Genomic DNA, 14,897 nt, shown 5'->3' on the forward strand with positions numbered 1-14,897 from the left:
CGAGGTTCTCGGTTCAATTCCCGGCAGCGCACAAACGAATTCAAAGCAAGTGGTACCGAGCAACAGAGGGACTGGGAGGGCTGTGCAGCCTGTGACTTCTCCGTCCATCCGTCCGTCCGAGGCCCGCAACTGGTGCAGCTCACAGGAGTTCACCTCGTGCCTGGCCCCGCCCTCACCTTTGTGACGTAGTAGCCGCGCCTCCTGCCTCCGCGTTAGCCGCCCGAGACCCACAGCTCTCCGAGGCTTGGCCCGTTGGAGGTTGCTTTGGTGTGAAAACACGGGTGGATCTTCCCGGGCCATGATGAAACTAGCTGCTGGCTTCCTTCTGCTGCTTCTGGAAGGTGAGAGGCGAGGGTTGGCCGACGGAGGCTGCCCTGGTCTGAAAACGCGGGTGGATCTTCCCTGGGGATGCCTTATGCTCCCAAAGGACTTGAGGCCCCTGCCTCCTCAGAGCCCCTTTTCGTGGGTTCTGAGACGGCTGTCTCCATGTGGTAGAACTGGACCACTTCCTGGCTTGGGAAAGGTTGGACTTTTATCTCTTGTCCCTAGAAATCTCTAGGGACGCTCTAGTTATCAGGCACCACCCAAGACACCCCCACTCCCCCCGACACCCACACACATACACGTAACATGCCAGTTCTTAATCCACGGGGCATCTACTTCTAGTCTGGGTCCGGCCACTGGACACGGAGCATGTTTTGGGGAAGGTCCATTCTCGTCTATCCCCGTTCCCTGCAGTGCGGCTCCTGCCTGTAACACCTCTTTCAGCTGAGGATTCATCTTCGGCCTCCACCCCAGGCAGTCCCCTCTCGTCCACTGAATATGAACGTTTCTTCGCCCTGCTGACCCCAACCTGGAAGGCAGAGACCACCTGCCGCCTCCGTTCCTCTCACGGCTGCCGGAACCCCACTCTCGTCCAGTTGGACCAATATGAAAACCACGGATTGGTACCAGATGGTGAGGGCCAGACCGGTGGGGAAACCTAGACACCCAGAGGTCCACCAGGCGCAGGGCAAAAGCTTCGTGCTCATAGAGGGGCCGGGACACAGCGGGCAGCTCACCCCAGAACCTGCTCTCCACTCGTGGAGACCTCCACCCAGCCCAGGCTCCCCGGTAACCACTCTCCGTGGGTGCTGTCCTCCCGTAGGTGCCGTCTGCTCTGACCTCCCGTATGCTTCCTGGTTTGAGTCCTTCTGTCAGTTTGCTCAGTACCGTTGCTCCAACCACGTCTACTACGCCAAGGTGAGGAAGGCGGGATCTGTTGGCCCAGAACCAAGGTAGAGTCTGTGGGAGTGGGAAGTTGAGGAAGGTCTCCAGGAGGGGCATCATTTAGTTCGTCTCCCTGTCAGTTTGCCAAAGTGAGTACGGCCTCACTTCAGGTGCCCACATGCGCTGAACAACCCTTGTTCCTGTGAGTAAAGGAGAGAAGAGATTCGGGGAAGAGGCAGAGCTATGCCCTTCCTAACGTTGCTCCAAAGGGTCCGTGTTTTTATTTAAGTCAGCTGGGAAAGAGTGAAGGCAGGCATGTGGCCTACACAAATGCCCTCTCAGGACTACAGGCTCCCTGGAGGAACTGTGTTCCTTCATCAGTCCTGCCCAGGAGCTGGGAAAGCTGTGATTTGCCGCGCAGGGACTGAGGATGACTAGGCAGGCAGCCCTTGGGAAAAAGCGTTCCCATTCTCCTCCTTTTTTTGCAGAGGGTCCGATGCTCCCAGCCGGTCTCCATCCTCTCACCCAACACTCTCAAGGAGATAGACTCTCCCCCAGAAGTTCCTGCCACCACCATGACATCCCCCATGGCATCCCATGCCACAGGTGAGACCTCCCAGTGTTAGGAAACCACAGTGCCCAGGGCTGGGGTGTCAAACCTGCGTGGTAAGAGTGATGAGTTGGGGAGAAGAGCGAGAAGCTTTTGCTTTGCGTGAAATAAGTCAAGGCTCTCTTGTCTCAGACCTTCTTCCACTGTCACTTAAGGTCTTCCTCTGAATCTGCTTTTCCTAGTTCCGAAGACAGGTCGGCCTCAAACTCAGATCTCCAGTTAGAGCAGGCCTGGAAGAGCTACCGCCCTCTTCTGGCCTCCACAGGCACTGCATGACTGTGATGCACGGGCATATATTCAGGCAAAACACCCATATGCGTGAAATGAAAATAAAAATAAAAACCTTCTAGGCCTTTTGTAAATTAATATTTTCATTTTAGAGAGTATTTAGACTGGGAGCATAGCTCAATGGTAGAATATATGCTCAGTATATATGAGGCTCTGGGTTTGATTCTTAGGATCCCCCTCATTCAAGAAGGAATTAGTTGATAGTTCCTTAGAATACATGGTATTCTCTAGGTGAGATGGATAAAAGTAACATTTGTTCTAGGGAACAAGTACATCTGTAAGGCAAGTAGAAAGGTGACATGTACCACCAACATATTTGTTATATCTTTTAATTTTGATTTTAGTTTGTTGACCATGTACATCAGAGGTCAACACTGAATGTCTTCTTCAGTCACCACATTTATTTGAGACAGGGTTTGACTATGTAGCCCTGGCTGGCCTGGAACTCACTATGTAGACCAGGCTACCCTGGAACTCACAAAGATCTGCCTCAGTCTCCAGAATGCTGAGACTAAAGGTGTGTACCATCGTGTCCAGCTTAGACCATTTGAGTTCTGAGGACTGGTTCTTTCAAGAAACTTGGAGCTGGGACTAGAGAGATGGCCCAGTGGTTAAGAGCCCTGGCTGCTCTTCCAGAGGATCTGGGTTCAATTCCTAGCACCCACATAACAGCTCACAACTGTCTGTAACTCCGGGTGGTAATGGCTCGTGCCTTTAATCCCAATACTTGGGAGGCAGATACAGGCAGATCTCTGAGTTCAAGGCCAGCCTGGACTACAAGCAAGTTCAGAACAACCAGGGCTACACAGAGAAACCCTGTCTTGAAAAACCAAAATAGTAATAATAGTAATAATAATAATAATAATAATAATAATTAATTGGAGCTGACTGGCTAGCCTGTAAACTCTCAGCATCCTTCTGTCCCCACCTTCCCAGCACTCAGAGTATAGGCACATGTTCCCATACCCAGCATTTTTTTTTTTTTTTTAAGATTTATTATGTATATAGTGTGCTGTCTGCATGTTTTGCCTACATGCCAGAAGAGGGCACCAGATCTCACTAGAGATGGTTGTGAGCCACCACGTGGTTTGCTGGGAATTGAACTCAGGACCTCTGGGAAGAGCAGTCCATGCTTTTCACCTCTGAGCCGTCTCTCCAGCCCTCCCATACCCAGCCCTTATATAGACTCTAAGGGCTGAACTCGGGTCTCCATGCTTGCAAGCACTTCCCCGACCACCCTCCAGCCCCAGTTTCTTGATGGAGAAACAAGCAAACATGAAAACTTGTGTCGGTGCTGTTTTTGAGAGAGGGTCTCCAGCCTCGTGTAGCCTCCAGCTCAGTAGGTCGCCGAGGCTGGACCTGACGCAGTCCCGTCTCCACCTCCCAGACTGCAGGCCTGGACCGCCACGGCAGCACGTGCAGATGTGGTCCTCCATGGGCGGGAAGTCTGATCCCTTCTTTTCTCTCTTGGTTCCCCCCCAAACCTCGCTGCAGCCACAGAACGCCAGGCCTTCCAGCCTTGGCCGGAGCGGCTCAACAACAACGTGGAGGAGCTGCTTCAGTCGTCCTTGTCCCTGGGCGGCAAGGAGCAGCAGGGCGGTCACAAGCAAGTGCAGGAGCAGCACAAGCAGGAGCTCGTGCAGGATCACAAGCAGGAGGACGGGCAGGAGCAGGAGGAGCAGGAGGAGGAAGAGGAGGAGGAGGAGACCAAGCAGGAGGAGGGCCAGGGCACAGAGGAGGGCCTGGAGTCAGTGTCCAATCTGCAGTCCTACTCCGAGCCCAAGTTTCAGTCGGAGTCTCTGTCTTCCAACCCTTCCTCCTTTACTCCCCGGGTCCGAGAAGTGGACTCCGCTCCACTGATGATGGAGAACATCCAGGAGCTCATTCGGTCAGCCCAAGAAATGGACGAAATGAATGAACTGTACGATAACTCCTGGAGAAGCCAAAGCACCGGCAGGTACAGGAGATTGTGACCCCCTCATGGGCCCTGCCGTCCCTGCTGCCTTCTTTGGAATTGCGAAGCCCACTTACCAGCTTTGGTCTCCAGACCCACTCAGACCTGCTCAGGCTTCAGGCAGAGCTAGCAATGGCGGGCCCCTCCTGTTCTGTGCCAACCCTTGTTTTAAGCCCCACCCTGGGTTCTGGTCTTATCTCTGGCCTTGATTAGCACTAAAGCCTTCAGAAAGTTACTTCTCCATTTTGTTGTTGTTGTTCTTTATTTATTTTATTTTTACTTAGGTGTATGTGTGTATGTCTGTGTGTGTGTATGCACATGTGTGCAGGTGTCCATGGAGGCCAGAAGAGGGCGCCGGATTCCCTGGGACTACAGTAAATGGGTGGTTGTGAGCTACAAGAGTGGGTGCTGGGGACCAAACTTGGGTCTTCTAGAAGAGCAACGACTGCTCTTAACCACGGAGCCATCTCTCCAGCCACTGTTTCTCCATGTTGGACTTCAGTTCCTCATTTGTAAAAGTAGGCAGTTGGTCCAAGGTCCTCTCAGACTGCAGGATGGAAGTCCTCTGCTAAGCATGCTGAATGCATATGACCAAGACCAACTGCTTAGCGGAGGGGAAGAGTAGATGTGGTTTTTCTACCCCGCCCCCCTCTAGCCCATCCCCACCAGTCTGTACTGTCTTCTTGCAGCCTCCTGCAGCTGCCCCACACGGAGACCATGATGGTGCTATGCTATTCCATTATGGAGAATACCTGCACCATGACTCCCACAGCCAAGGCCTGGAGCTACATGGAGGAGGAGATCCTTGGCTTCGGGGATTCGGTATGTCCACCATGCTATTTAATGGATACATGCCACTGGACATCCCATGGGCCTGGCACTGTGTGAGCCATGGGTGAGGGGGCTGGGCAAGGAAAGCATGAGACATAGTTGAAGAGATTCCTTGGAAGGACATCTCCAGCCACCACAGAGGAAGGTTGAAGACCTAGTCTGGAAGCCAGCCTGGTCTTGAATGCATCCTTAAGTTCTTCAAGTTTTCAGCCCTAAGCCCTCCCTTGAAATCCATTCAGCATCTTCAGTACCTAGCTGCGCCTCAGACTCGGCTCTTTTTCTTTCCAGAAGGTTCATAGAACCTCTTCCTGTTGAGTCTAGTCGTGCAGGCTGTAGTCCCGGCTGCTTAGGGAGCTGAAGCAGAAGAGTCACAGGTTCACTCTGTGGAGTGGGCAGCAGAGTGAACAGAACTTAGTGAGGCCCCGTCTCAAAATAAAAAAGTAAACGGGGCTGAGGATGGAGCTCGGTGGTAGAACACTTGCCTAGCATGCAGAAGACCCTAGGTTCAACCCCCAGTTCCAAAAAACAATGTGTAGCAGAAACCATTTGTATTAGGACTTTCTAAAGAAACAACTGATAGAATGAATACATAGTAAAAGCGGACTTACTAGATTTGCTTACATGATGCAGTCCACATAGTCCAACAGTGGCTGGAGAGGCTGAGAATCTGGTAGTTGCTTAATCTGTGAGGCTGGACATCTCAACAGCCCCAGACTGGCACTGGAGGCCTGAGGATTCCTACAGAGCTGCTGGTCTTCAGTCTACATTGGAAGCCTGAAGAAGCTTGTTCTAAAATCAGTAAAGGAATGCCGCGTCAGCGTGATAACGGACTTGCCAGCAAGCGTGTGGGCAAGCAGGGGAAAAGCAAAGCCGCCTTCTCCCGTCAGACTGCAGGGGGCTGCCCACATTTAGGATCACTCTTCCCCCTTCAAATGATCTGGTCAAGAAAATCCCTCCCAAGAGCCCCAGTGGCTTGTTTCTAGTTGGTTTCAAATCCAGTCAAGTTGACAACCAAGATTCACCATCAGAAATTCACCCCTTGTCAATTGACACCCAATCTCTTCATGTCATGGTCAATTTCCACATGAAAAAAATGACAAAATTATAATTCTGCCTACATGTGATATATAACTACACCACATATGATTAAACACATTATTTAAGAATAGGTGGCAAAATCCCTTGAGGAATGCTTAGTGTTTTAGTGTCCCATAATTTACATATGATAATATATATTTACAGTACTTAAACACTGATATTATCTCAGTGGGTGTTGCATTACATGATAAAGAAATAGAGGAAAGAAAACAAATGTCTGCTTAATATATGAGTATCTATGCACAAACACCTTCTTAACAAAATAGGACAGGAAACGCATCGGTTACAATCCTCATTTCTGTGACTGGTCACATGAACTTAGCTGGTATTTGTAACTACCTTCTTCTACTACTCATTCTGTATTTCCGCCCCTCAGCAAGCACCTCAGAAGGCCTTGGTTCTTTCCCTGGAAGGGTGACCCTTTCCTTTATCCCTGAAGGGTTTGGATCCTGTCATCCTGCCTCGATTGGGTTGTTCTAATTTCCCATTGACCTTAATCACCAGGGCATTAACTTAACACCAAGAGATGCCCTAAAGCAGTGGTTCTCAACCTGTGGATCATGATCCCTTGGGAGGGGGGGGTCGAATATCAAATAACCTGCATATCAGATACTTACATTATGATTCATAACAGTAGCAAAATTGCAGTTATGAAGTAGCAACAAAATGATTTTATGGTTGGGGGTCACCACAACACGAGGAACTGTATTAAAGGGTCACAGCATTAGGAAGGTTGAGAACAAGAGCCCTAAAGCATCTTCTGTACTCCAGACATAATCTTCCTTATCTCCATTGTGAAGAAGGAATCCATTTTCCCCTTGGTAGTCTAGATCAATCACTCCTCCTAAAAATGTATTCCTTTCTTAGTTTGTTGACTTAAAAGTATCACGAGCCCAAAGTGACCAGAGGAAACTCTTAGCTCCTAATGAAATGTAATATTTTTTGTGACTCCTGGTTGGAGTGCTCCCCCTTATGGAACCAAAATTTCTAGGCTAGCAGAGCAGTAAAGTCCAAGGAACAGGAAGAAAAAAATGTTCCTAGGGGGTGACTAGAGGTCATAGTAAGTAGTACCATCCTCATTTCCACCCCTTGATTCCTAGACCATGAATCCTAGCTATAGCAGAAATAATAGTGTATATTGGAGGTTGATTCAAAACATATACAGTCTTCTGGAAAACACTACCCCAGCCCTCTAGGCTACTCCCATCTAATTGGCACTGTAACTGTCTGTTAAAAAGACGTTCCAAGGGCTGGAGCAATGGCTCAGTGGTTAAGAGTACTGGTTGCCCTTCCGAAGGACCCAAGTTTAATTCTAATCACCCATATGGTGATTCACAACTATCTGTAACTCGAGGTGCAGGGGGCTCTGACACCCTCTCTTGGCCTCCAAGCACACCAAGTGGTGAGCAGACATACATGCACACAGAGCATCCATACACATAAAATTGAAAAAGTGAAAAGGCCATTCCACCATTCTATCAAGCCAGCTCTCTTCAGGATGGTAGAAAACCTGGTAAGACCAATGAATTCCATGAGCACAGGCCCCCTGACTACCTCTCTGGCTTAGAAGTGAGTTCCTTGATTGGAAGCAAAGCTGTGTGGAGTACCACGGTGGTGGATAAGGCATTCTGCAAGTCTATGGATGATTTCACCAGAAGAATTATGTGCAAGAAAGGAAAATCCTTAAGTATTCAAGTAAGGAAAACACACTGCGCTTCCCACAAAGCCACCATGGGGACTGGTGCAATAGTCTGTATTAGGGTTCTCTAAATAAACAGAACCAGTAGAATGGATGGATATATTGAGAGGGGATTTATCAGGTTGGCTTATATGATATGGTCTGGGTAGTCCCTCAACGGCTGTTTCAGACTAGAGAGGCCAAGAATCTGGTCATTGTTCAGTCCGTGAGGCTGACATCTCAGGAGTCCCAATCAGGTACTGAAGTGGGGAAGGTTCCTGGAGAGCAGCTGGTCTTCAGTCTACGTGGGAATCCCAAAGAAGTAGGTTCTAAATCAGTAAGAAATGCATCTTTGAGAGCAGCAGGATAGATGAACTTGCCAGCAAAAGTGAAGGTCAGGGGACGAAAAGGAAAACTCCCTTCTCCCATCTCCCTCTCATCTGAGTTCCCATCCTACATTTAGGGTGGCTCTGCCCACTTCAAAGAGTCTCATCAAGGGAGTCCCTCACAGGAGTGCCCAGAGGCTTGCCTTCTAGTTGAGTTTAGACCTAATCAAGTTGACCATCAAGACTACCACCACAGCATTTTAGGGAGTCTGTAAAAAGATTCCGGTTCCAACATTTCTTCCACAATTAGCAAGTCCATGCCCAGAAAGATACGTGCTTTGAAGTGCTCCTTTGCTGTCATTGTTACCGACTGAGGCAAGGTCTCTGCTGCATAGGCTGACTTGAGCTTCTAGGCCCAAGTGATCCTCTTCTCAGCCTTGGTAGCAGTCAATAGCTGGGTGTACAGGTGCACCCTACCACACGCAGTTCCTTGATTCTGAAACAGCACAATTTAGCAAACAACCACTGAGAGCCAACCTACCATTCATTCATCTGTTTCTTCAACAAACACTGATCGGGCACCAACTGTCTGCTAGACACCTGGGACGCTAGCCGCGTGCAGAGCAGATTCCATGCTTGCTCTCTCTCTCAGAAACTAGTTGGGGAGAGAGAGATGGAAAAATAAGGCTGGGGTGTGCTCAGTGGGAGAGTGCTTTCATATCCAAGGAAGGCACTTGGATTTGATACGTGGTACAACCAGTGAAGCTGGGCACTGTGAGAAGATCAGCACCGTGAAGGGGGCAAGGGGACAGTGCCGAGGAAGCGGGTGGTGTCGTGAACAGGCCACTCTGCACGATTGCAATGATCGGAGAATGTTCTTAGGGGAACTGGAGTCTAAACTGAGACCTGAAGGCAGTTAACAAGGCAAAAGGAGGGGCCCGCTGCAGAGTTCTTAGCAGAGGGAGCAGTACGCACAAAGGCTCTGCAGAGACAAGACCTGAACGTTCGTGGGGAGCTCAGAATGAACACGTTTTCTGGCCGGAAGGAGCTTGAGCCTGATGCGGGAGGTTCATGTGGAGTCAGCAGTATTACAAAAGGGTGTGCTGGAGAGACATTTTTTAGAAATATGTGAATTCAAAGGTCATAGACTCAGGGTAGTATGCTTGGATAAGGGAACAGAGTCTGTTCTACTGAGCACATAGTAGCAGAAGACAGAGTCAAAAGACAGAGTGGAAAGTCCGGATGCCACCTGAGGCACTTAATGTTGCAGGAAAGGGAAAACTCATAAAGGGTTGGGGTCAGGGTCATGCTGCTGTCTCCCTTGCTGGCTGCTGCTGGGTAAGCAGGGACTGAAAAGGAGCCCACACCCTGTTTCAGGCTGCGCCTTGAGTGATGGTGGGATTCGCTGAAGGTGTGCTTGGCCCAGATGTTTCTGGTTATGCTGAGGACACTCATTCAGGACCAGCACTCAGCTGGGAGATGGGTAACCCCACTCTGAAAGAGCTTACAGGAACTGGCAGGTTTGGAACTAGGCATTTGATGGAGAATGGGTCTGAGAGATGGAAAGACCTGGATCCATGTCCAGCTTTGAGCAATGTTCTTAACTGCCTGGAGCCTCGCTCTCCTCATGAGTAAGTGCCAATGTTATTTGTTAGTGCTTATGGGCTTAATGACGTCGATTTGATGTTTTTGGTTTTGAGACAGTGCCTCACCATGTAGACCAGGCTGGCCTGGAACTCAGAGATCCACTTGCCAATGCCTCCAAGGTGCTGCGATTAAAGATGCGCCACCATGCCTGACTGGGTTTTGTATTGTTTTGTTTTTAAAGAAAGGATCTCTGGCCGGGCGGTGGTGGCGCACGCCTTTAATCCCAGCACTCGGGAGGCAGAGGCAGGCGGATCTCCGTGAGTTCGAGGCCAGCCTGGGCTACCAAGTGAGTTCCAGGAAAGGCGCAAAGCTACAGAGAGAAACCCTGTCTCGAAAAACCAAAAAAAAAAAAAAAAAAAAAGAAAGGATCTCTGGACCCCCACCCCACCTCCTTCCCCCCACTACCTCCCCCACCCCCCACCCCCACCCCCTACCCCCACAAAAGAGAGAAAGAAAGAAAGAAAGAAAGAAAGAAAGAAAGAAAGAAAGAAAGAAAGAAAGAAAGAAAGAAAGAAAGAAAGAAAGAAAGAAAAGATCTCTGTAGGCCAAGCTGGTCTGGAACTTGAGGAGTTTGAACTCCTGATCCTCCTGCCTCTGCCTCCCAAGAGGGGAAATCCCTGATTGCTTATTCGTCTTGCCAAGTAGTTTAGGCAGGACTCAATGTTATGATGCTCCTGCCTCTGCTGGCCAGCGCTGTCGCCTCTGCAAACATGATTAGCGCTGTCATTAAAGGAACAGAGAGGAGAATCACAATCCTTCTCAGGTTGCTTGAGCAGGGATGATTCCCTCCCCCCATCTAAGATGCCTGTGAGTTACCTGGCGAGGAGAATTTGGAGCTTGGGGGGAGAAATCAGAGCTGGTGCTAAAGGTGAGGGTGCCACCTGCAGGTGAAGTTTACTTGAGAGCTGAGGGGAGGTCCCTGAGGGAGTCTTAGGAAGGAGGCCAGGGCAGAAAAGCCTAGCAAAAGGCTTTAGGGCAAAAACATCAGCCATCATGCTGTGTGCTCTGGGGGGCTGATGCAAGAGAAGGGCAGCCTGCCACGCCTCAGCCTCTCACCCAAACCCCTGTCCCAGGTCTGTGACAGTCTTGGACGGCGACACACAGCTGCCTGTCCCCTCTGTGCGTTCTGCTCCCTGAAGCTGGAGCAGTGCCATGCTGAGAGCAACGTGCTGAGGCAGCACTGTGATGCTTCCCACAAGATACCCTTCATCAGCCCCTTCCTCTCATCCCAGAGCATATCCACCGGCAACCAGGTACCTCAACCGGGAAGCCTGTGCTGGGAAAGCTGAAGGGAGCGTGGGAAGGCGGCCTGCGGGTGGAGAGGCCCATGCCTCTCACATGTCTCGTGTCCACAGGCGAGGATCCCAGACAAAGGCCGCTTTGGCGGGCTAGATATGTATGGAGGGCTCAGCTCTGACTTCTGGTGTAACCGGCTGGCCATGAAGGGCTGTGAAGATGAACGAGTCTCCAAGTGGCTCAAGGCTGAGTTCCTAAGCTTCCAGGATGGGGATCTCCCCACCAAGGTCAGACCCTTTTCCTCAACCGTAGCCCCCTCGGCCACTCCCAGGTCTTCCTAGGAACTTTTTCGGGAAAGCCTGAGCTTGGGACCCTGGCTCTGAGACCCAGTCCTTAGTGGCCTCCTACCATTCTCCCAATGGACCCTTCCCCCAGTAAATGAGGGTCACATTCAGCAAAGCAGTAGGAACCCTGTCCCAGGAGAAGGCTGCAGACCGGGAGGTGAGATGGAGACAGAGGTTCTAGCCCCGGCTTAGCCAGTCATTTGCTGAGTGGCCTTGGTCCAGTCACTGCAGGCCCAGGTTCTCCTCTCTGCCCAGCCCTGTGGAACCTGCCTCCCTTGCTCAGCCTGAAGCCTTCTTCCCATCTTGTCCAGTGCTTTCCCCATCAATAATATCAGCACATTTCCTCTCGCCCCCAAATCACCACCTCCGAGTTGTTAGTCAGCTATCGTTGCTGAGAGCTGGTTCCCTATCCCACTCCACGGTTTGACAGCAGGCAAGGTCCACAGGAGAATGATTGACCCACTGTCCCTTATCAGAGTGATTTGGGCCCTTCCCCCACCCCCATCATCAACAGGCTTCCTGATGATTGGACCACGAGCTGGGTCACCTTCCTGTGTTCTATATACTCTCTCTCTGTGTGTGTGTGTGTGTGTGTGTGTGTGTGTGTGTGTGTGTGTGTGTGTGTGTTGCTAGGCATGGCACCCAGGGCCTATGTCTACCAAGCAAGCCCTTGGCCACTCATGCACTGGACCCTTAGCTGCCTCCTTCTACACCCCCAATCAACTGACCAGTAGGGCACTCCTGATTCCCCTTACCACCTGGCTGCTTCCCAGGAACCCAGCACTGAGGGTGGGAGAAGGAAAAAGGAGGTACAGTGGGGTGCACCCCAGCTATGTGAGGCCCTGGCCCACCAGGACTGCCGTGACCCTCAATGGAGAGAGTGGTGTCCCGTCAGGGTTTTGATACTCTGTCCCTCTCCCTGGCTCCTGGTGTAGATTTGTGATACAGACTATGTCCAGTACCCAAACTACTGTTCCTTCAAAAGCCAGCAGTGCCTGATGAAAAACCAGAACCGGAAGGTGAGCCCCTCCCCTGTCTGTCCCCACCCCTTACCAGTCCCAGACCCTCCTGGGAGGGTCTATTCTGAGCACTTCTCTTCCGGAAGCTGGGCTGTGGAAACAGTTCCCTGTCTGCATCTGTGAGGCAGAGACCTCTACATGGTGCCTCCTCCTCTTCCTAGTCTGGAGTGAGTCAGGCCCCCTCAGACAGGAGTGGGGGGGGGTACAGAAAGGAGGGATGGGCCCCGAGGACCCAGCGGGAGACCCTTAGCTGCCCTGAAAACCGGATGCTGAGTTTCAGTCTCCCAGCCTTACTCATCAGGTAGCCTACTACGGTAAGTTACTTCCTGTCTGGGTCTAGGCCTCCTCCGTCTGTCCGAAAGGAGGTTGAACTGTGGAAACCCCACCTGCATCCCTTTCTGCCCTCTAGCCCCTGCCCCTGGTTCTGATTCCTCCTCACTTCACGCTCCATACACACGTGATCCTTTTGTAGATATACCGCATGAGATGTATGATGAACGAGAACTACAACGTGCTGAGCCCGGCTAAAAGCGAGGAGGTCATCCTCCGGTGGAACCAAGAGTTTAACACTCTGGCTCTAGGCCAGTTTGGATGAGCTGGGGTCTGAGACGTCCCCGCCCCGGCCCTGCCTCTCCACTGCTTTCTCCATCGCTCTCAGACCTCACCTGTCAGTCGGCCTCCGGGTGCCCTCACAGGCCTCTGACCTGGCCCCTGCTTACATTTCCCCTGGGTTGGGACAGCAGTCCCAGAGAGGTCCATGATGGGAGCTGTGTGTGCCTTGAAGAATACCTTCAAATAAAATGTTTGTCTTCAGCCCATGGGCTCTGTTTAGTGCGACCCCCACCCTCAGCACCGCCACCTCACTCCTAGAAATCTACCTCCAGACTCCCATTCGCAGGAGAACTTCCCGGGAACGGCACCGAGGAAGCATCCTGCCCCATGAGAAGCCGCAGGCCTAAGTGGTCAAGGAGTTACATTGAAAGGGTTATGTCTGCTCTGGGCGGCAGCGGCGGTGCACGCTCTTAATCCCAGCACTCGGGAGGCAGAGCCAGGCGGATGTCTGTGAGTTCGAGGCCAGCCTGGTTTACAGAGTGAGATCCAGGACAGGCTCCAAACTACACAGAGAAACCCTGTCTCGAAAAAAGCCAAAAAAAAAAAAAAAAAAAAAAAAAAAAAAGGGGGGTGGGGGTATGGGGCTGTGACTGAGATGGCAAGGGTGGAAAGGGCCGAGAGGGTATGCTGGCCTTCATCTCTGAGTTCACATGTGAGTATGTGATTCTCAAGGCCAAAGCCACAAAGTACATCAACCCAGAAGGTATGGCATAGATTGTGCTTCCCTCTACGAGGAGGGGAGAAACTGAAACTACATCCCGGAGCTCAGAAGCCCTGGGCGTACAAGCTTTGCCAGATGGTCTGGATGATGAGCACCTTCAAGTGTCCCTTTGGCACCGGCCTTGAATAATTTGGACACTCACAAGGCGGTACAGCTGGGGACGCTGGAGTCTCTTCTGTGGGCTGACAGTCATCCACAGCATTTGAATTGGCACAAACAGAACTTGGGCTCGGGGCTGTAGCTCACTTGGCAGAGTGCTTGCCTAGCATGGACCAGGCCCTGGGTTCCAGGGGGCATGGTGGTGCATGCTTTAATCCAAGTGCAGTCTGGAGGGTATGAAATTCAGTGTCAGCCATGGCTGCATAGTTTGAGGTCAACTTGGGGTACATGAGACCCCATTTCCCAAAGTGGGAGGAGTGGTAATTGTGGGGAACTAGAGAGATTGCTTAGCAAATAAAAGCACTTGCTGAGCAGGCCTGGTGCCTTAAATTCAATCCCCAAAACCCATGTAAAAGGCAGAGGGAGAGAGCCAACTCCACAATGTTGACACAGGTACCATGGCATGATTACACATTACCCACATACATATCACACACACACACACACCACATCACATCACATCACATACATACCTTCATAAATAAAAATCATTTTCAAAAACCAAAAAACTTTGTGTGGTGGCATATTCCTGTAATCCCAGCACTTGAGAGGTAGAGACAGGCCAGCCTGGGCTACATGCTGGGTGTGGTGATACACATCTTTAACCACTAACACTGAGGAGACAGAAACAGGTGGATTTGTGTGAATTCTAGGCTAGCCTAGTTTACATAGCAAGTTCCAGGACAGCCAGATGTATATAACAGAGAGATCTAGTCTCAAAACAAAAACAAAAACAAAAACAAACAAACAAAAAAAAACCCAAACTAACAAAATTAGAGGGATAGAGAGAAGGCTCAGTGGTTAAGGATACTTCCTGCTCTTGCAGAAAACCCAGCTTTGGTTCCCAGCACCCATGTCTGGTAGCTCACAACCATGTGTAACTCCAATTTCAGAAGCTCTAATGCTATCTTCCAGCCTTCACAAGCACCTGCATGTGCCTTGCACACATGGACACACTCAAGCACACATATATAAAAATATTTTAAATGTATTTTTTATTTTAATTAAAATGTAATTACTTAATCTTTCCCCTTCCTGTTCCTCTCTCCAATTCCTCCCATGTTCTCTCCTCACTCCCTCTCAAATTAATAGCTTTTTTCCTTGACTTTATTGTCACACACACATACACACACACACACACACACACACACACACACACACACAC

At 50.6% G+C, this 14,897-nt stretch overlaps 1 protein-coding gene across 1 annotated transcript; it reads left to right on the top strand.

Annotated features, from left to right (window-relative positions):
• The first annotated feature begins 204 nt into the window (after positions 1-204).
• On the top strand, positions 205-13,053 carry Acrbp (acrosin binding protein). The gene is made up of 10 exons (XM_042274121.2): positions 205-341; positions 739-957; positions 1,148-1,242; positions 1,698-1,815; positions 3,602-4,064; positions 4,751-4,883; positions 10,715-10,894; positions 10,997-11,164; positions 12,157-12,240; positions 12,713-13,053. Exons 1-10 carry the CDS (start codon positions 299-301, stop codon positions 12,833-12,835), a joined length of 1,626 nt encoding a protein of 541 aa, XP_042130055.1. The 5' UTR covers positions 205-298; the 3' UTR covers positions 12,836-13,053.
• The last annotated feature ends 1,844 nt before the right edge of the window (positions 13,054-14,897 follow it).

This window comes from Peromyscus maniculatus, chromosome 3 (genome assembly GCF_049852395.1).
Source record: "Peromyscus maniculatus bairdii isolate BWxNUB_F1_BW_parent chromosome 3, HU_Pman_BW_mat_3.1, whole genome shotgun sequence".
NCBI classification, from domain to species: Eukaryota; Metazoa; Chordata; class Mammalia; order Rodentia; family Cricetidae; genus Peromyscus; species Peromyscus maniculatus.